General features: G+C 38.8%; 1 protein-coding gene across 1 annotated transcript in view; it reads left to right on the forward strand.

Annotated features, from left to right (window-relative positions):
* Window positions 1–4,814, forward strand: part of Tekt3 (tektin 3) — a 33,351-nt gene extending 28,537 nt beyond the window's left edge. The window contains exon 8 of the mRNA XM_005399332.2: window positions 4,475–4,814. Coding sequence (XP_005399389.1) covers window positions 4,475–4,691 — 217 coding nt within the window. The 3' untranslated portion in view covers window positions 4,692–4,814. The remainder of the gene's footprint in view (window positions 1–4,474) is intronic.
* The last annotated feature ends 18,101 nt before the right edge of the window (window positions 4,815–22,915 follow it).

A 22,915-nucleotide genomic window follows, 5' to 3' on the forward strand; every position in this document is an offset into this window, starting at 1 on the left:
GGCTCATATATCATCCTGTTTCTCTTCCTATGTTTGGGTTCAGGGTTCCTTTTGAAGCTAAGGAGGAACAGAAGACTAGAGTCAAGCCCTGTAGGATGATAAACAACTGCGGGCAGCAGTCTCATTCCCAGCCATTTATGGCAGCCTACCTGAAGTGCTAGTGATATTTTATACCCCGAGATCTTTTTTAAAATGCTGACCTTTTAATCCACCTTTCCTAAATAACAACAAAAAACGTGCTTTCAGAAGAGTTCTCAGATTTTGTATTTATCATCCCCACACCCACTGAAACTCGTGCACTTCAGTTTTAATTGCTTCCCTCTCCCACTGGGAGGGAGAAAGGAGTATAATTCACTGGAAGGATAAAGATGTGTGGTGCGGCTGTTTCCATGGCCTGTTATTTTTTTCCAGGAGCAGGGCCAGGGTCTTTGTAGGTGCCTTCCTTCTCTCAGGCTTGATACGTGAGGCTTGGAAATAAATTCAGGTTTCTTCTTGCCTTTGCCTTGTCTTTATCCCTTTGGGTCTGGATCTTTCTCTCGGTAGATCCTGTGGGCTTGAGGTTTGGAGAAGCACCTCCCACCCAAAATGACCTTCTTCACCTAAGGCGAGGGAGTTGGTCTTCCTATAACAAATACTTTTTGAAAACCTAAGAGCTGCAGGAGGGACTATAGGACACAGCAGTGATCAGGGCACCTAAGGCGAGTCTGCTTAGTGGTGTTGATAGTCTGCAGGGCGGAAGAACTAAATAGACTACCACAAATGCTTGAGGACCACAAAAGGGTGGGTCTTCTTGGAATGCCAATGTCAGCATCAGCCTAGCTCCAGGGACCACAGGCGTCCTGTCACCTGGGACTGGAGGCTGGCATTCCTTAGGGGGATGCAGAGCAGGCTAGAGTGATCCTGGCTGAGAGGACAACAAAGAAGAAGGCTTTGAGGCCAGAAAGCGTGAAGACACATGTCCTCAGGGACAGCTTTGTGGAAATTTGCTAGGGGGATGCAGTGGGCATGAGGGGCCCTTTGGAAGATAGGCATCACTGAGGAATATAGGGACATGAAGAAGGGGGTGAGGTTAATGATGATCAGAAATTTCTGCTTTCAGCATCCACAAGGATGATGTCAGCATTGCACATAATGGGGCATACATGAGGGACCTGGAGTTCTGATGTGGCCTCTGCTTCATGCACTGCCTCTGCCAGCCTCGAGCCCTTGGCCAGACGAGTGTATGCAGGAGGGTTGAGAGTGGAAGGTTGGGTGGCCTTGCGGAGTTTCCAAACTGTCTCCACTTGAATGCTATGTTCTCTTGGTGAAAGGGGGAGATGTTTACTGCAGGTGAACCTCTTCACATAACCCCTCTAAGAGATCAGAGAAAGTTAAGTACCTCCAAATTATGCTCCCTTCATGTCTTGGAACATTAGTTCCAGGTCCTCGGCCACTTACAGATATCAGAATTGGCAGATGCACAAGTCCTTTATATAAAATAGCAGAGTATTTGCCTATAACCTATATGCATCCTCCTGTATACATTATCTCTAGACCACTTATATTTCCAGTTATAATGTAAAATGTTGCATAAATAGTTGTTATACTGTTTAGGGAATAGTGACAGAAAGGAAATTCTACATGTTAAGGATTGAAACCATTAAAAAATATTTTCTATCCAAATTTGATTGAATCTACAGGTGCAGAAAGCACAGATTGGGAGAGTAGCCTATGTGTTTACTTCTTTGTTTTTTTCCAGTACCAGGAATCAAACTTACGACCTCATGCTTGCCAGGCAGGCGCTGTGCCACTGAGCTAAATCCCAAGCCCCTATGTGTTTACTTTTAAAAATATTTTTTTTTCATTAACAGTAGTATTTGTTCAAGATCATAGTGGAAAAACCAGAAAGTATAGAAAATGAGATAAAAAAAGAACTACTCCCCATGCCATCTGAGGATAACCCCCTGTAGCATTTTGTTATATTTGCTGCCAGAAATGTTAAGGAAAAGTGACCATGCTGCATAGAAAGTCTTAAAGCCTGACTTTTCAACCAGAATCACATTGCGTACTTCTTTTTCCAGGGCCAGTATACATTCTTTTTGGAAATATTTCTTGTATGGTATTTTATCATCTGGCTGTGGTGTCCCTCATCATTACACATTAATGTTAATTCCTCTTTTGCCCTCATACTACTGCTCAGTAAAACAGGAAGAAATGATTCCTTTATAATTTGATATCAAACTTTGTATCTTATCTTTTCTAAAAGTAGTTTTGTTCAGTTTCACAAGTAAGATAGGGATATACTCAGTTATAAAATAAATCCAAGTAGTACAGTTCCATATGGAGTACAAGATGAGTCCCTTTTCTGCCCCCTCCTGATCCCACCTAGATAATAGCTCATGGTTTGGTGCATGTCCTTAGAAAGGTTCACAGGGTGGCTGTCAGAAAAAGCAGCATGTAAGCAGCTTTGAGTAGAAGAATTCTTATTCTGTGTACTATCTCAATATTCTGTGAGAGCTCACTTTGTGCCTTGCTCTAAACTGGCCTCTGTGCTAGAGATGCCAGATTTTGCAGATTAAATCATCAGACAGCCTGTTAAATTTGAATTTTAAATAATCAATGAGTAATATTTTGCATAAATATGTACCAAAGATTGCATGGAATTCTTATACCAAAAACGCTTAATTTCAAGTGAAAATATTTATATTGAATATTATTCCACAATACAAGGAGAACTATGTGCTACAACATAGATGAACCCTGAGCGCATTAAGCTCAGTGAAATATGGTAAACAACAACTACTCTATTATTTCGCTTATCTGAGTTACCCTGAGTGGTTAAACTAAATGAAGAATGGTGGTTGCCAGGGTCTTGGGAAAGGAGGAACGAGAATCGAGTTTCAGTTTTGCAAGATGAAAGGCGTTCTCTGCCCAGATATGGTGGTGGTTGCAGAACAGCGTGAATGTACCTCATCCACTGAATTGGTCAACGTGGTAAATTTGATGTTATCTATATTTTATCACAATCTAAAAAATACTTCTATTAAAAACTACTCATTTATGTGAAATTCAAATTCAGGTAAGCATCCCCAGAAGAATCCAATGTCCCGAGGCCAATTTCCTTGGTCTCTGCTTCTGCCCTTTTATCATAAGTAGCTGAGAGGGTGGGGGCAGGAAATGGAATCCTTTCCTCAGTGTAACCAGGAGGCTCCCTATTTCCTTCTCTGCTTCCTGGAGAACCTGGCGTGGCTTATAACTGCCTGTGAACTGCCGGTGGAGAAGGCAGTCCATCAATCCTCTGGACTCAATTTCCTCATCTGTAAGACAAGGAAGCTGGGCTTCCTGACCTCTGACATTCCTATTCCAGTTGCAAAGTTCTGCAAAACTATACAGTTGCCTTTGCATAGTGATTTGAATATGAATGATTCTTATCATTGTGAAATCTTTTTTATCTCAACAGATGTCTATAGCCCATCTGTTTATAGCCATTATTCTCCATATATTTCTGTATACTTTAAAGAATTTCACATCCCCATAATCTGTTGATGAGTTAGCTCCCTAAATGGAGACAATTTTAGCCTCACATTATTGGTTAAAATTTGAAGTATACTTGTTCCTCAGTATTCATGGGGAAATCATTTTCTGGTTTCCCCTTGTGTACCAAAACCCACAGAAGTTCAAACCTCTTATATAAAATGGTGTAGTACTTTTAGTACGCATATCCTCTCATATACTTTAAATCATCTCTAGGACACTTGTAATACCTAATAAAACACAAATAGTTGTTGTATTGTTTGGGGAATGATGGCAGGGGAAAATTCTATTAAATGTTCAGTACAAATCCAGTTTTTCTCTCCAAATATTTTTGACCTAGAAGTGGTTGAAGCCAAAGGCTGCGGAAGTGTAAGTACGAAGGGTTGACTGTACTTGGAGTTTGGTTTTCAACTGACCAGAGTCAGAGGAGCAGTAGTGAAAAGCAGCTGACAGGTAGTTCCATGCAAAACCATAGAGTTATCTAAACTGGTTCCTCAGTTTCCTCATTTGTAAAATGCAGACAATCATAGTATCTACTTCCCAGTGTTATAAAGATTAAGTTGCCTGATCATATAAAATACTTGGAATAGTATGTACATGGTAAAGTAATAAATGAGTTGCTATTATTACTATTATCTTTTCATAGCTGATTCTTATTCTTTTCAAGTGCTCCAAAAATAAGCTTAGTTTCCCTTTTGAATTTTGTATTATGGGGTGTATTTAATAAGAGTGGCCCTGGCATACTAGGGTCATGCACAAATACTGCTTCCTTTCCTGTATAAACCCATTCTAACACTGGTGAAACCCATGTGTTCCTGGGGGTTCCATGCATTTCCCGGCACAGCAGCTACTTCTCCAATAAGAATTTGGTAACTGTACATGACCTTATTTCAGCTAAAAACAAGCTACCAACCTTGTTAGGTTGATGTCTGCCAACCTAACCTTGCTTATTCCCTTGCAGCCTTGTTAATGAGGTCTATGAGGTTGATGACACCATACAGACCTTGCAGCAACGCCTGAGGGATGCAGAGGACACCTTGCAGTCTCTGGTGCACAACAAAGCTACCCTGGAGCATGACCTGGCTGTCAAAGCCAATTCCCTGTACATCGACCAGGAAAAATGCATGGGAATGCGCAAGACCTTCCCCAACACCCTGAGGCTGGTTGGCTTCTGTTAGAGACCCCACCAAAAGAAGGGGTTTTGGTGCTCTTAAGTAAGGAAAAACTAAGCATTGTCTCAGCATTTAACTCAGTGCTAATACATTTACATATTAAAGGATTTTTATCATAGAATACACTAATATCTTGTCTTTGAAAGCCTTTTATTTGTCTAAACCTTAGTTCTCTGCTATCTACTAGGCTTCAGGGTAATGGGAAGGATTTAAAGAAATAGAATCAATCTACAAAAGAAGTAAACAAGATACTGTGTGTGATTGTTATTGTTGCGTGTGACACGTGAATGGACTGGAACAGAAGACTGTATTACCCCCGAGATGGTCAGGTCAGGAATCTCAAAGTCCTGGTCCCCAAGGTCATATTACTGGGGAGATGGTGGGACCTTTAGGAGGTAGAGCCTAGTGTGTTAGGTGACTGGGACCAAGCCTGTGAGGGTGGCTAGCCTCTTCGTCTTTCTCCTTTCTGCTTCCTGGCCATGAGACAAGCAGTTTGCTCTGCAACATCCTCATCACCATTGTCCCCTGGCATCCACATCACAGGTCCAAAGCAATGGGTCTGCCAGTTTTGCCCCAGAACCACCAAAACTGTGAGCCAAATTAAATCTTTTCTCTTTTATAAGTTAATTATCTCAGGTATTTTATTACAAAAACAGGGTGCAGTTTGAGCTCTTCCGTAAAGGATACACAGAGAAAATGGAACAGACTTCTGGGTATGAGGTAGTTGGGGCAGTATGAGGGGAAAAAAGGTAGAATAATCTATAGTACATTTGGAACAATGGCAAGTAGGCCAGTTTGGTTGAGATTTATAAGGTAAGGACTAAATGAAGAAATAAAATACTGAGATGTCTGGTGGAGAAGTGGGTGGGAGGCTTCAACTCCAGATTCTGGGGCCCCTGGGAACTGACAGGTGTCTCTGAGCAGGGAAGCATCTTTATGAAAGCAGTGGCTGAGCAATGCATGTTTAAGTTTGGAGAGGTGGCAGCAGAAATGAAGGAGCCTGCAGAACACATTACAACAGGGCAGCTGAACTTGGTGACTCTTTACCTCCCAGGTGAAAATAGAGACTGATGCTAGAGGAAATGGAAAAAGAAGCACTGCTTAATTCTAGGGTGTCCCGTGATATCTCAAATCTTTTTTAACAACTGTTGCTCTGGTTTGAATGTGTCGCTAGAAGACATGTATAGGAAAGTTACCCCCCAAAGTCACATATTAATGAAATTTTGAAATGAAGTCTTTGAGGGGTGATTGGGTCCTCAGGACTTTACCTGCACGAATGGATGAATCTGCTCACAGATTGATGGATTAATGGGTAATCTAGGAAGTAGTTTTGCTGTAAAAGCAAACTCTGTCAGTTGCTTGCTGTGTCTTCCCACGTGATGCCCTCTGTCATAGTCTGACACAGCAGGGAGGGCCTCCCAGATGCCGAGCAGAGGCTGGCACCATGTTCCTGGGCTTCCAGAACCATAAGCCAAATGCACCTCTAACTTAGCCTGTCAGTGGTATTCAATTACAGCAACAGAAAACAGGCTGAGACAGCTGTTTTATTATGAATTAAAAACATTTGTATGGCATATATTTTGGAAAATAGAGAAAACACGCAAATAGACACATACAAAATCTCTTGAAAAAACTTTTGAAATCACTCATTAACATAGCACCCAGAAAGTTACTTAAGTTTATTGAGAATGAAGTTTAAGAAAGTTTTATTCTTTAAAGTTAAAGAATAAGGTTATTTGCAATAAACTTAAGTATAAACTCAATATTTTGTTTATTTTTCCAGTTCTTGTGTCATGGAGCTCTCTCTCTCTCTCTCTCTCTCTCTCAACATATCTGTATCTGTAGCTCTATCTCTAACTCTGTCTATATCTATCATCTATCTATGTATCTAATTATATATTAGGTAACATGTAATGTTTCTATTTATCTTCAAAGATAAATACTATATGATATTTATATTTAAATGTCTAGTAATATATTTGGGGTCATATTGATGAATGTTTGTGGCAATTTCTGAAAATACAGACAGACAAAAAAAAATCTGTTTTTCTAAAAGGATGAGTTATTTCAATATTCATAGACTTTATTTCTGTATTTATATACACATTCTTCTGTCAAAAATAGTCATACTAAATAAAGTAGCTGACACCTTTATGTAAATGTTTACTTAAATATGTAAATATTTACATTACTACGGGTCAGACATACTTCTCAGTGACTTATTCACCGCAACTCATTTATGCTTTTTCTGCCCAATACTCCTTCTTTGTCATTAAGTATAGCAAACTCATTTTAACAACTTTTTAAATATTCCATTATATTGGGGTTTCAGAATTTTCTGTAGCAGTTCCTTATTATTGGGTATTTGGATTGTGCTTGACTCCTCTCTGGCATAAAACATGTATTTGTGATCTAATCTTATTAACTAAATATATCTTTTATATTGCCCTTGGAACAATCATTAGATCAAGTCTTTAGGCATATTCTTAAAAAGATTTTTACAATGTGTTGTCAAATTGTCCTCTCCCTACTCTTCACCGCCACAAGCAAGTCTGAGTGGGCTTGACTTCCTGCATCTTTGGTAACCTTTTCATTCATAATACAAAGTGAATGTCTTACTGTATTCGTATCTATTTCTTGAGGACTGCTGATGTAGAACCCCTTCCATTTCCATTTGGCAGGTGTATTTCTTCTTTGGGGAATTACCTGTTCCTATCATTTGCTTGTTTTTCTGCCTTGAGTATTAACCTTTTTGAACTTATTTTTTTCAAGTGTTCCCTGTGTATTAACCATAGAATGTTTCTGTTGTATGTACTCACAGAATGTATATATTTAAATTTTGCTTGCCTCTATATTTTGTTAATTTTTAAATAAGAAAGCAAAAATATGTGTTTTCTGGGCTTTCACCTTTGGTGTTATGTTCAGAAAGCACTTCTGCATCCTAAGACTACTGATGTTTTTATGATTTGTGAAATTACACTTAGCCATCTGGAATCACATTGAGATTATGGACACAGTGTGCTAGCTTTGAATCTTTTTGTTCTAGAAAGTATGAAATGGGAAGAGGGACTATAGGAAGGAAATGTTTTCTCTCTTTTCCCTCGTATTTCTCACTGCTGCTCTATCTTTTTCTCTCCTTTTAACATTTCTCTCTATACCCTAGAGTTCTTGCTCTGCCTTAGCTATTGTCCTTTAATCCTTATTTCCTTCTTTTCCTCCACCACCTCTCTCTCTCTCTCTCTCTCTCTCTCTCTCTCTCTCTCTCTCTCTCTCTCTGTGTGTGTGTGTGTGTGTGTGTGTGTGTGTGTGTCTGTCACCTCACATCCCCACTCACATTTCTTAGATGTTTTAAGATCTTGGTTGATTAATGTCACAAAACATTTTTAAAGACCAGAAGGGTTGACATACAGATGACAAACTTGAGCCAGGGTTATTCTGCCAGGCTCAGTATATCATTTTAGAAATCAAATTGTAGGTTTTGTCATTCTCCCTTTGCTTCTAATGGAAATAAAATATATGAATAGCACTGAAATATTTAGCTATTAGGGTAATCAAATGTTGGTATAATAATTTTATGATTGTTTTAAAAACATGAATTCTCTATATCTCTTATTTGTTATGGGTTTGGGGAAAATCTTTCCAACCTTTTCCATGAACTGCCCTTTTAACTGTTTTTTGAGGGATACATGCTCATATAGTCTTTTTACCTAAGTTTATATTTCCGGCATTACAAGACTGTGATGGGAAGAAAACGTAGTTCAGACATAGAAAAAGTCTAGTTTCCTTGTTATTTTGGTAAACTGTGGGCAAGGCTAAATTCTGCAAATAGACGTTTGGTTTCTGGTCTAAAACATTGCAGCTACTTTGTGAGGACAAATTCTCTAATGTTGAAGTTCACAAGTAGCCAAGACTCAGAGAGTATGACCACGTTGAAGAATCTCAGGGCTACAAATATCAGCACATGATTTGGCTTTATCTATTGAGCCCCAAACTGTCTTTAATATTGTGTGGCTTTAGGAAGGATGCTGGAATGTCAAAGGCTTCCACTTGCCCAAGCATCATTCAGATTTAGAAATGTGGTAATTGCCCCTAAATAGCCAAGCCACCTATAATTTTAGTAATTTCCATTTATGTCTCTGGAGAGTGTTGTCATAAACACCTCTCACCTGGTACTTTTGCTCCTGAGTTCATGGTATAAATAGCTGAACTATGGGGTCTGGTTTTAGGTTATAATTTTTGTTTTGCACTGAGAACAGGAATGATTCCTTCTCTTTGTATACGGGCTGAACCAGAGCGCATGGGGAAGGTGAAGCTACTGTTTGTTCTTGTGCCCTGAAAGTTCTCTTTCAACTTCCCCACTCCCACCTTGGCTCTGAAGTGTTCCCAGAAGGCCTATATGCACCGTTGGCCCGCACTGCCAAGATCAGCCTTCTGGACAGAGCCCTGGTGGTAGCTTTTCTAAACCTTGTATGTACTGAGATACCTTGTCTGGCACTTATTCATGCATGCATGAGGAAAAGAGACAGTATCTAATCGCTATTCCAAGGATAGCAAATTGATTTTACCTTGGAGGCCAGCCCTGGTCCTCTGGGAATACTAATTTGGAACGCTGAGTGGAAGGCTCCTGTGGCCACCTGTGAGCTCAGCTCCTAAGAATCTAGACATCCAATGGGTGATCCCATATGCAGGGGAAATGTCAGCACATATACTGTCATCCTGCTCTCTGGAGAGTTCTGAATTCTTCCTTAGCTCAGGTACTTATCTTGCAACATGAAGAGTTCTGTTTTGTGGCCTTTGGCTAACTCCCCTGGAAACTTACTGTTTCTAATTTTGCTGGGAGCTAACAGGAGATCTTTCCATCGTCATATTTTTTCCTTTCAGAAAGGAAAAACCTCTAAGGACACTATCATGACCCAAGAAGCAATTCAGATCACATTGTGGTGGAGTAGAGAGGGAGCCTGTGGGCATAAGAGCCCTTTCACTGCTATCTCAATGATCTCCCCTGTGTATGAATAAGGTATAGGAATCATAAAAATAGCTTTTAATTCTCAATCATTTTCTTTCCTCTCTGTAAGGTAAGGGTTAACTTTATGGTGAAGTGATATCTTTGGATTAGGTTTCAAAGTTCTCTTTTTTTGGCATTTTAGTCCCCAGTCACTTATATATAAGGATACCTTCTTTTCATCTATAAAAATGAAACCCTGCTTGCCTGAGAACCTGCTCTTTAGGGAAAACTTTGCATTTTCTGTCAACAAAAATCTCTAATTGTACTGAGGGACATCTGTTGGCTTGCAGCAACCTGGTTGTCTTCGTCTCTCAATCCCAGCCCATTCTGTGTAGGAAGCAAAGGCAGAGGACTCTTAAATGAAAGGAAACCTAGAGACCCGAAAGGAAGACAATGAGTCAGCACTATACACACAACACTAGAGCACCACACATAGCAGTGTAGAAGATGGAAGCACTGACAGTTTGCAAGGGTGCTTGATGACGTGACCAAGACTGCCAGTTGTCTATGGTGGGTGTTATAGTTGTTGGTCAAACTCAAGTGGAAAAATCATCCTGCTTCTATAGAATCATACCATCATAAATGTTCCCTTCCTTGATTTTGGGCCGACTCAGTGATCACATAAATCAAAAGAGTACAATGGAAGTAAAACTAGATAGCTCCAAATTGAAGCCCTTTGAGGGGTGGTAGCTTCAGCCTTTGTGCTTCTGGAAACAGGTGGCCAGGTAGGAAGTCTGAGGGCACAGTGCTGTGAGGAAGTCCAAGAAGACACATGGAGAGGCTCACACGGAGAAAAACCGAGTTCCCATCCTACAGCTAGACGAGATCTCAGACGGGGCCAGGACAACTGATAGGATGTGAGTGAAACTACGTGGGATTTTCTTGCTCTTTCAGTACCTCCGTGAACACCATGTGACACAAAAGAATTGATTGTGACGTTGTTATCCACAGAAGCAGAGTCAAGCCTCATACTTTTTCCCTCTTCCAAAATAATTCAGTTCTAAATTCAAGCATCATGTAAGTACAACATAACAGTGAAATCTAAGTCATATCCAGAATCTTAGCTACAAGTTTGGCAAATATGGTCTTTAAAGCCTCTAAGCACCTATAGTATAGTGCAGTACACTTCCAATTTTGAGTAGATATCGAAATAACCACACCATTGTGTCAGGAATTTGTACAAAGGTAGCCCTTAGAAAGAAAATGGCCTAAACCAACTGACTATGCTTAAGGGTAAACCAACATGATTAGGGGTTTGGATGACTTTTGAAGAAAGTTATAGAAATGTATTGTGATTTTGAATAAATATAATTGTTAAATAAAAAAAGATTATTGGTCTTATTTTCTAGAAAGAAAGCCACTTGCTAAAGACATTGTTAAACATGTAACAGATCATACACTGCATTTGTTTTCACTTAAAACATTCATGTGACACTAGTGGAAATTCCCATATTATAAAGGAATCATTGATAAATGTTCTGTTGCTGCTTTCTAGAACAGAAACTGAGGAACCTGCCTTGGACATGTCACTAAGTAACATGCAAATAGTTTTTCAATTTGTTTTGTGGTCTATGTAAGTGAGAATTGTTTTAAAGAAAAACAAATAGTTTCCATAAGAAAGAATTTTAGCAAGAACCAGGCTGAGATAGATTCCTTGGTATTTTAGAAGATTAGTTTTAGGGCCCTCTGCAGATGCAGGGCCCTCTGCAGTCTTTTTATAATAAGAAGTAATATTTGCATATAACCTGTATGCATCTTCCTTCTATACTTTAAATCATCTCTAGACTACTTATAATACCTAAATGCTATGTTAATAATTGTTATAATGTATTATTTAGAGAATATTCAGGAGGAAAAGTTTCTGTGAATGTTTAGTATAAATGCAGTTTTTAAAAAACATTACTAATGCACAGGGGATTGAATTCATTGTTGGAGAGCTCACAAACACAGATGGCTGTTTCTGTAGGTTTTACAGCAATTTTGAGGTAGAAAAACCTATTGAGCATAATGCAGAAATGAGGTAACCCATGATGGTTTATTCTGCAAGTGGACCAGCAAACATATCAAGGAAAAGAATAGAAGACATATTAAATTTTGGCATTGGGAACCAACTGTGGTAATCATTAGTAATGTACATCAAGTTATTTCCAGTGTTCTACCTCCCTTGTCTCTGTCAGTGAGTAGATGCATACAGCTGAGCAGAAAGAATGTGGGTCACTTCAGAGTTATATATTTAATTGCCAATGTGAAATTTTCTGAAGTTCTATTATTTTAATATAACAACTGGGAAATGTTGAGATATTTCTTGAGTGACCACAATAAGCAGAAACTACCTGCTAACCTATTATGGCCATATAATATAAGTGAAAACTATATCTATGTAGTTTTAAGTCGCTGATATTGTGGGGTTGTTTGTTACTGCAGCTTAACCTAGTCTATACTGACTGACATACTACTAGCCATAATAAACAGATGAGCAGAGGAATTCAATAGTGAATGGTCATCTTCTGCTATGAAAGTCAGACTCTTGGTTTGCTAGAATTTAGGCTATAGTGCTAAGTAATCAAGCATGTGCCCACACCATGTGTCCACACCATCCTTTAGCAGGCTAAGACTAAAGCTTTGGAATGAGGACAAGTCAAGGTCTTCTAACCACAGAATAGCCAGCTCAAAGGTTCAAGGTGGAAATACCTATTTCCAAATCAGAGAGCCAAAACAACCCAAGGCATCTAAGTGTCAAAACTTTCAAAGGCTGTAGAGCTGTGATGGCAGACTCAAGTCACTGCAGGACCATCCAGGACATGTAAGTGAAGGTTAATTTTCCTGGTACAACTCTACTATAAGAAAAATAATAGTACAGTTATGGAGATATGTGGCAGCTGAAATTCAGCTTCTGAGTTGGGGAAACATCAGAGTGCTGGGGACATGGAAAGCAAGCTAGAGAAAAAACTAAAGAGTGTTTGACCAGACAAAGAGAAGGACTCACTATTCTGGCCAATGACTGCCACTCTGGAACATGGTCTTGTGTGGTTAGAGCTTCTATACCCTGCTGCTGGGGTTATTTAAAGTTTAATAACCCTTAGGAGTATCCAGTGTGAGGAGCTGAGTAAGGGCAAGACTGTTATAGTTAGTCTTCTGATTCTACTTCATAATGGTAGGGATAAGGATAAGGAGGCCTGGTTTAGTTGTGGAACTTCAATTATTATATTCAGAGTTGTTCTATTCAGACAACAGGGACATGTAACAAGTTGTAGGCTTAGGGCTGGGGAAGTAGCTTGGTGGCAGTGCCTGCCTGGCAACCATGAGGTCCTGAGTTCAATTCCCAGTACCAAAAACAAACAAAAAACAGACAGACAGAAAAACAGATGTAGGCTTAATTTATTGCACTACTATAACAGCTCAATAGAAAATGGGAGTTAGATTATTCAGAGGTAATTAAAATCTTTAAAAATAACTTTAAAAGTATACTGTTGTTAGATATTCAGAAGTATGACCTAAGCATTGTATAAAACCTACACAGCCATGTCTACATAGCAATACTATAGTGTGGTATGATTCTATTTATTCCAGAAAGGGCCCCTGAAATCCTCTAATGCTAAATTTGAGATGGAGATAGGGCGGGCAGAGGGAAAGGTACAGTGAGCTGAAGGAATGGGTGATATACAGTCATCGATAGACTTGTGCAAACCCCAGTGTAACACTGAAGGACGTGGTGGCAAGTGATCTTGTGATTATTTGCTTCTGTATCATTTTCCAGGAGGCCACAGGCTTGGAGTGGAATCTGTAGATGCAAAATCATCAAATAAAAGTTTGAACATCAGACTAGCATTATTGAAACACTCTGGTTCAGGAAAGAGAGTCAAACTGGTAGGCAATTAAACTAGTCAATAAAATCAGTTCAATGGTGAGAAACTCAGGAAAGTAAGTTAGGTGATTGATATAATCAAGCATTGTCTATTTTTAATGATTAAGAAATATATATATATATATTTTTTTTTCTAGGATATCCTACTTTTTAAGGATTTGACTTTTAAATTTTTTTTTTTGAGACAGGGTCTCGCTATGCAGTTCAGGCTGGCCTTGAGTTCACTTTGTGGCCCAGGCTGGCCTTGAACTGGCAATGGTCCACTTGTACAGCCTCCCAAGTACTGGGATTACAGGCTAGCACCATGCCTGGCTTGACTTTTAAATTTTTTAAGGCCAGAATGATAAAGCAAATGACTTATATTTTTTATATTTTAATATTTAAAACTGTATATTATGTAAAATACATTATTCCTTTAAAATGATGAAACTAAGTTAACAAAGGAATAATATATGTTAAAATTATCTTTGTGAATGATTTTAGTAAAAGAAGTCTTCTACAACATTTACAACAGTTTTAAGTAAATATGATATAAATTTTATGTTTCTATGACTACAGTTTTAGGAGTACATAGTCAAAGTAAATAAGCTAAGAGAAATTGTTACCAAAATGTTAAAATGGTTGTCTCTGAGTGACGGCTTGATGAGTTGTTTTTCCTTCGTGCTCTTGTATATCTAATTTTCTAGAATAAAAGAAAATCTTTATAAATGTAATGAAAGTTAAAATTAAAATTATCTCAAACTAAATAAGAAAAAAAGTAAAAAAAAAAAGAAAAAAAAAAGGAAAATAAGGTAAACCATAACAATCTAAATTCTAAACAAATCTAAATTCTCCTTTGATGCTACCCCTGCCTCAGACTCTCTCTTCTCAGAGTTAATTGCTATTACAAGTTTGGTGAGACATTATCATGCTCTTTTTGGTTATAAAGACTGCTTTTTTTTTTTTTTTCTTTTTGACGCCATTGCTATGTCCTGCACAACCATGGTTACTCACAGGACTTGGAGTAATATGCTGATTAAGCTTTCCTTGTAATCAGTACAGATCCTTAAGCAATATATCAGCAAGGCGTATCCAGTGGCAAGTGAGATGAACACACTAAGACTCAGTGGGGTGGCAGGGTGGTCCAAACTTTGGGCTCTCTCTGTCCTTCTGCTCCCTACCTGGCTGGGTCAGGTGTCCCTGGTGGGACTAGGCCGGGAGCAAGACTTGGACTGGGAATTGTGCTGTGATCTCCTCCAGAGTTGCCTTTGTCCTGCTTCACTGCTTGTGCTTCACTTCTCTGAAGAGATGTCCTGTGGACTAAGGGGATGCATTTATTCATTCTCTCAGGGAATGCATTTCTGTCGAGTGCACCTTTTGTGTTCTAATGCTGTATTCGAACCTGGAGACGATATAACTGACAAGAGAGAAATAGTCCCTGCCCCTAAGGAGCTCACAATCAGTAGATTAGCTTGACATTAGTCAAACAAGTTAATCATGAAAATTTGTAAGAGATAGTGGACTGGGCCTTGGAAGGCTTTGTTGATGATGTGGCATCTAAACAAGTATCTGAGAGATAAGAAATCAGTGTGTAGTACTTTAGCATTAGAACCCCCCGAAAAAATGTTCTAAGTAGAAAAAACACATCTTACAAGATGCAAATTTTCAGTAGTTTCGTATGGGAGTTAGAGATAAGTAGGCCTATTTCATAGTCATGAGACTTGTGCAGAGGTACAGAGCACTGCGCTCAAAAGGACATGCCTAGTTTATCCTCTTTTTTGTTATTTACTTATTTAATTAATCAAGTTTATTGGTACATTTTAGTTGTACACAATGATCACATTTTTTATAGAGAATTTGTACCTGTACATGATATAACTTGATTCTTTTTTCTCCCATTCCCCTGTCCTCCCTTCAACCCCACTTCCCCCCTTATTTACAAAAGCTTTATTTTCTTCTTTTCTCATCATATGTTTTGTCCCCCCACCCCAGCTCCCTTTCCCGTTTGGACATTTTCTTCCTATTTCTCAATATCTATCCTACATTTTGGTCCTTATTTACGCTTTTGGTTTGTCACACCAGGAGAAACAATGCAGTATGTGTGTCTGGTTTATTTCACTAAAGAGTATGGCCTCAGGGTGCATCTATTTAGCTAGAGCTGTCTCAACCTTATCCTTTTTATGGCAGGTATTTCTCCATTGTATAAAAAAAACCCCACATCTTCTTTACCCATTCATCAGTTAATGGGCATTGGGGCTATTTCCAAGCTTTAGCTATTACAAACTGTGCTGCAATCACTGAGGCATGATGCTTTTAATTCTTTTGGGAGGATACCAAGAAGAGAAATAGCTGGGTTGAATGGAACCTCTAGTTTCTTGAGGAGCCTTCACACTGATTTCCACAGCAGTTGCACCAGTCTATACTCCCACCAACAGTGGAGAAGAGTTCTTTTTTCCCCACACACCCACTGACATTTATTATTGGTTGATTTCTTGATAGCAGCCATTCTTTCTGGAGTGACATGGAAGCTCAGTGTTTTAATTTGTATTTCTTGAGTGACCAATGACATTGAACATTTTTTCATATATTTATTTGCCATTTCTACTTCTTCCTCTGAGATATGTCTATTCATTTCAGATTCCCATTTTTGGATTGAATCTTTAAATTTGGGGGAGGGCCTGATTTTTTAAGTTCTCTATATATTCTAGATAGTAGTCTTTTGTCTGAGGGACAGCTGCCAAAACTTTTTTTCCACACTGTGGGTTGTCTTTTCACTCTGTTGGTGATTTTTCTTGCTGTGCAAAAGCTTTTTAATAAGATGAGATCCAAGTTGTTGATTCTTTGTGATCATTCTTGTGTGACTGGAGTTGTGTTCATAAAGTCTTTGCCTACACCAATGTTTTCAAGATTTCTACTTATTCTACCTTCTAGCAGATTTAATGTTTCTGTTTTAATATTTAGATCTTTGGTCAATTTTGATTTTAGTTTAGTGCATGGTGAGAGATATGGGTCTAGTTTTAATCTTTGGCATATGAAAAGCCAGTGTTTCCAGGACCATTTATTAAAGAGGCTATCCTTCTTCCAGCATATCCTCTACTGTTGCCATTTTAAAATTCTTAATAGTCTTTGAGCAAAAAACTGCACTTCTAGTATACATCAGACCCCTCAAATTATGTAGCCACTCCTGCAGGTGGAAGTTTGTTCTTAGTCCCATTTATAATACGTAGTCATTGGAGAGTTTTAGGACAAGGCGTGATATAAACCTCAATTCCCAAAGGACCATCTGGGTGCTATGTGAAGATTGGAAAAGTGGGCATGCCTCAGAGAACCCAGAGTGGGACTGGCAAAGCCACACCCAGCCAGAGAGTTTATTAAAAGTAACATATCAGAGAAATAAATTGGAATTAGATGAGGGTGTGTATGGTCATCTAAAAAAAGTCTCTGTTTGAGATAAACTATAATTTCTTACACGTTTCTGCCTTCTTTATTCTGATCTAATTATCACTCATTTCTTTTTGCCTTGCCAATGCAAGGTTGAATTTCTTAACTTCATTAAGTTTAAAAATCTGAAAGCCATCCTTTCTCATTAGTAGCCTCATATCTTTAGGGATTGCCTTATACTTTTGATTTGATAGTAGACGCCCCTGTATAAGGAAGGGCTACTTCTCCCTGGCACCTTTTCCCTCTTCCCTCCTGTTATTCCCTGAGCCTATATGATTAGGATGAGACATTTCAGTTGTTTGTCTAAATTCGCACTAATCAGATTTCACAGATGCCCTGGAGTGCATCCCAGAGATGCCTGGCTGTCTCCTCCACTTATTGTAGCTTTATTTCTCCTGTCTCTGAAGCTACTGTTCTACTCATTTCCTATAAATACTGTTTCCGTCATCATTGGCAGCTGTCCACCCTTCCTATCTCAGTGTTATGCAATAGAATTTTCTATAATTATGGAAGAGTTCTATATCTTCTCTGTCCAAAATGGTAGCTACCAGCTGCTAGTGGCTATTGAGCACGGACTAGAACTCTGAGTGAAAATTAAGGGCACTAAAGGTCGGCAGAGCTATAAAATTGTTCAGTGTCGTCAGGCCAGAAATTGCTGGCTCTCAGTGGTCTCTTCCCTATGCTATGAATACATAAAACCATGAATTTGTAAATTTTTATCGAACACCTACTAAATGTAGCGTAAGGATGACACCAAGAAAGAAAACATTTCACTGGGCTAAAAATGGATGAGCTACGCAGAGAGAAGAATCACTTCATTGACCTCTAACAGCCAAGAAAAAAGAAAAGAAGGTCCCTTTGTTGACCTTCAAGAACACCAAGGAAGGAAGGGGAGGGTCCTTCTGTTCACATTCTGGAGTCCGGGGGAATTACCGCTGGTGGTGTACAGCACGGATCATGCTCTGCTCTGTGCTTGATGAGCAAGCAGGGCTCTTGATCACTGGAGCGTCCTTAGCATCTGACACACACTTGCTGCACCTCGTAAATCCAACCTGCAGCCTTCATGGTCTTTGAGTTTGGTGAGAATGGGTCTAAGTAACTTTTCCAAGTCCACACACACAACTACTAAGAAAATCCAAGTCTAGACTAAAATCCAGTTCCTTTTGGCCTGAGTATTAATTAGGTCTTCAGAGGGTACCCATGATATAATCACAGTGCAGTGACTCTGGTAGTTTACCAAGTTAAGATATTTGAACACTGGCAACAGGAAACTAAATAAGCTTTTATTTACTTATTGTTTGCTTGTTCATTTGTTTGTTTTTTGAGACAGGGTCTCACTGTGTAGTTCAGGTTGGCTTTGAACTCACCATGTGGCCCAAGCTGGCCTTGAACTTGTGGTGATGCTCCTGCCTCAGCCTCACAAGTGCTAGGATTGCAATACATAAGCTTTTAACAAACCTCTCAGTGAAAGCTACTTAGGAAGTAAGAAGGAGGAAGCACATGCTTGTGGTGATTTTAGAGTGGAAAGAGGGGGCTTGAAAGAACCAGACAGAGAAGTTTTGTAACGTAGGGTCTCCTATCTCTAAACAGGCAGCAAATGTCTCAGAGGTCCTGGGGACAAGGATGGCATTGCGATGTCAAGGACAGGGGTTGTGCTGGAAGTCCACAGAAAGGCGAGTAATTCATTTTATACCTGGAAGACATGAACTGACAGCAGACCAAGCTGTGGAAGTTGTCAGCAGGTGCTTGATAACACAGGCCATGTGAACTAACCCACCCCATGCTCCTAGGATTTAGGGGCTGAGTACCATGTCACATTTGGAAGAGAAGTGTGTGCAGAAAGCACACACTCAGGAAGGGCAAGGAAGTGTCAGAGAAAGGGGAAAATTTGCCACCAGAACAGTCAGAAAAAAATCTAGGCAAGGTGGTGGAGGGAGGGAGAGGTGGCCCAGGCGGAGCGTCACACTGTACAAGTGGTTGCAGGAGGTTGAAGATCAGAAATAGAACTGAAGGACGCCAAGGCAATCAGTGGTAACTTTTAATAGTTCCCTTTGGGAAATGCAGCACCACCAGATAATGCAGGAATTTAAGGGAAAGCGAATTATGTTCCATGTGTAACAGACTGACTGGCTGTGAGGAAAGAGAAGAGCAACCAGAGAAAAATACAAGGCACAGCCGTCGTGTGAGGGAAGCCAGGGTGTGTTCCTTCAACTAAGAGAAAACTTGTTCACATTTACAAGCATAGTGAGGACCTTAGCACATTAGGAAAATCATACATGCATGCAAACCTTCTACTTACAGGTAAAATATTTGATAATGATGTTATTCTAAAAATAAGACTCCTCAAAAAAGATAGAAATTCTCTCAATTTATCCTTTAAAAAGAAATTTTCCACCTTTCACATTTGATTATTCCAGAAGCAGTATTTTTAAATATGGTAATTAAAACTGGGATGGAATGGAAAGTGCAAAAATATTCACAGGTATGCTAGAAGAACCAGTAAAACCACTAATGCAGAACAGTGGAAGAAAAGATGGGTTGTAGCATAACTGTTATTTGGGGGTGGGTGGAAAACGTTTAGCTTGCAATTTCTAAAAAGCCATAAAGATATAGACAAATCTAATAATCATTGGACCATATGGAAAGTGTAAAATCCTAACTCACAGGTATAGGTCACTGAGACTAGAAGCAAATCTTAGGGAGCTCTGTCAGAAATTATCTGATGGAGATCAGATGCTTGTGGTTAGAGACCTTCCATATGCTCTGCATCCATTCAAACACCCTGAAGTACAATGAGAGCATATTAAACACAAAGGGTGGGAGGTCTCAGCAAATCGTCCTAATCCCTTTCTGATTAAGTGGGCTGGAGAGGCTTTCCAAATCACATTGCTTGGTTACAGTTATAAAGTACAGTCTACCCAGTAAAGTGTCATCGCACCCTCTAGACATTGAAGAAAATCATCAAGTATGGGAAGATATTGAATTCTTACTGATTAACTTATACCCAGTGTCCATTTCTATAAGGATTTTCATAAACTGCCAAATATTGAGCTGAGATAGCCCACATAATAGATGATCAAGTCACGTGACTGTGTTAACATGGCCATAATTGATTTTATTAGTGTCATGTAATAAGTCTCAAAAAAAAAAAACAAATTCAAATACACATTTGGGTCCCTTTTATGCTATACAGACATGTGGAAAATAAACTTTCTCACTCCCTATGATTACTCTTACACCTCCTGATGAAAAGACATATACAAAGTGGGTACCACTTAACTTTAATTTCCAGTTTGACTGTATTTCCCTCATCATTACATCACAGCTGGTAGACGTAATGTGAACAATAGGTAGCGAGAAGAGTGATCTTGAGGAGCAGCCTTATTTTCATGACACTGCTCGTCTCCAGTGCCTACTTAGCTGGTCTCCGCGCATTCTGACTCCAACACACATTTCCAGCCCTCCTTGTGACTCACACAATAATTAACTAAAACGAATACCTCTTCTCCTGTAATATGTTTCCAACAGAAAAGTGTCCCCAGCCATTTTATCCTTGAATATGTATCACTCTTATTCTAAGAATAAAACTAAAAGTTGCTATGTCAGTGGTTGATATGGCTTAACTGTGTAGCTCAAAACTCATGTACTGGAAACTTAATCCTTACTGCAACAATATTGAGAGGTGACACATCTAAGAAGTAAGTAGGTCATGAGGGCTCTCAAAAATGACATGGATTAACAACATTTGTGAGGAGCGGGTTTGTTATAAAGGAAAATCACATCCTCTATTGCACTGTTTCTTGCCCTTGTGCCTTCTGCTGTCAAATGATGGAGCAAGAAATTCCTTACAAACACATGCTCTTTCACTTCCTAAGCTCCAGCATTATAAGCCACATATATTTTTATCCATTATACATTTTGTAGTCTGTGGTATTTTATTATGGCAACACAGGTAGTGATTTAATCTAAATGTAAACCAAAAACAAATACATGCCCTACCCTCAGCCCCACATAAAATTGCTCAGTATATGTTACATGTATGCATTTTATATGTTTCTAATACTGTCATCTCTCAACAGATGTCCAATGATTAAAGAACTCTATCATTCACTTAATATCACTCAGGATGGGCTAAGTTGTGCTGCAGTAATAAATGACCCCAAAATCTTATTCAGGAATTTCATGTTCCAAACAGTTCAGCTGAAATCTTGCTGAATGTCTTCCTCACTCTGGGATCCAATCTGATAGAACAGCCTTTACTGAAATAGTGCCAAGTTGTCATGCAGCATGGGAAGGGAGAGCATGACCACACACTGGTTCTTTCACTCTTGTTCCATGGTGGAAGCAGGTCACATGGCCAAGCTCAACCCTACAGTTAGCAGAGCCATGCAATCCTACCATGCACTTGGACGGTGAGAAGCTGGAAACGACATGAGCAGTGCAAATGACTTTCAAAAGAAGCTTATCATTACCCTTCCGAACATAAATGTCAAAAAACTATACAATTAAATTTTATAAACTTTGGTTGACTATTTTGCCCCAAACTGGTTCATGCTTTGGAGAAGACTTTGAATATTAGCTATATATTTTAGGCTCTCTAGATAAAAATAACTGGAAAAGCATTATCTTGAGCCTTTTCCAGGAGGAAAATACACCTCAGTGGGTTTATTAAAAAGGTAATTGTTGGAAAGTGGTGCAAAATCTTCACATCCTTATATATTAAATTTCTAAAGAGACAAATCATTGCAGAATAGAAAAAAAATGCCTTGGTCCAAGGAAATTTAATTTAAAAATTTATTGTCAAAGCTCTCATTCAACGCTTCTACCCCAACAGTAGGAAATATACTTGGGTATCACTTCCTCCAGCACATGCAGTTTCACGGTCTATATTTGAACTGGACTAGAGTCTTCTTTTCTATTTATATTTATGAGGTTATTTTGAGCTGTAATGTTTATATTACTATTTTCATTACACTCTTATTCTTTAACAAACTAATTTTGAGTTACTGATTTTTTTGTGAACTGGGAATTTAATGTAACAGAATAAAACAATAAAATAAAATTTAAAAATTAAACAGAATAATTTACAAAGAAAATAAAACAGTGTCAAAGGAATTAAGCTAAACTTCATTGTATAAGAGGGATACAGTTAATAAAAATGGACTTTAAAATATTATCCATTTTCTACAGTCTTTAACATAAAATGTTTTCCCATAGGTAAGTCAGGAGATTATTTGCCAGGAAATTGTTTAGAATATACCCGAATAAAGTATGTAAAATGTGGGAAGCTCGTGTGCTCAGAAGATCCTGTGTTTAGGTGGTGTGTGTAAACAACGTAAGTAGAACTCTGTAACCCTAGAGAGAGATAATAGCTAGAACCTTATCTCTTTGATTCTTTGAAAGGGAGAAACAAGCTGAAAAGATGAAACTATGGGATTTGCAGAGAATTTATTTTTTTTCCTCTGTGCTCTCATATAATGCCCATCTCAGTACACTCAGACAGACTCTTTATCTCCTTGGGCAGAGCTGTCCCAATTATTTAATTGACTTCTTTTCCCTCTTTTAATTTCCAGTCAATTTCTACAACATAAATAAAGGCTTGAGGACCATTCTCCTTCCTTCTCTTGCCAGAGTACATTCCCAAGTCACAGCAAATAACAAATAAACATTTTTACTTTCATGTTTTCTTTTTTGTGAATTAGTGGATAGGCCAGTTAAGAGCCCCAGAATAGCAATAAAAATCTCGGGTACTACCTGGATTCTAGAAGAATTCTCAGGGTTAGGGCAGGACAGGCTGTCTTCCTTTCTGATCTCCACTCTGGATTTGAAATTTTGAGGACCACATTCTCAGGGGCCAATAAAGAGAAGGAGAAAGATCAGCCCTCAGAAGGACTCCTGACCTAATTTGCTGATTGTCTCGAAGGATGGTGAATAATGGAT

This window comes from Chinchilla lanigera, unplaced genomic scaffold (assembly GCF_000276665.1).
Source record: "Chinchilla lanigera isolate Chin_1 unplaced genomic scaffold, ChiLan1.0 scaffold00066, whole genome shotgun sequence".
Taxonomy (NCBI): domain Eukaryota; kingdom Metazoa; phylum Chordata; class Mammalia; order Rodentia; family Chinchillidae; genus Chinchilla; species Chinchilla lanigera.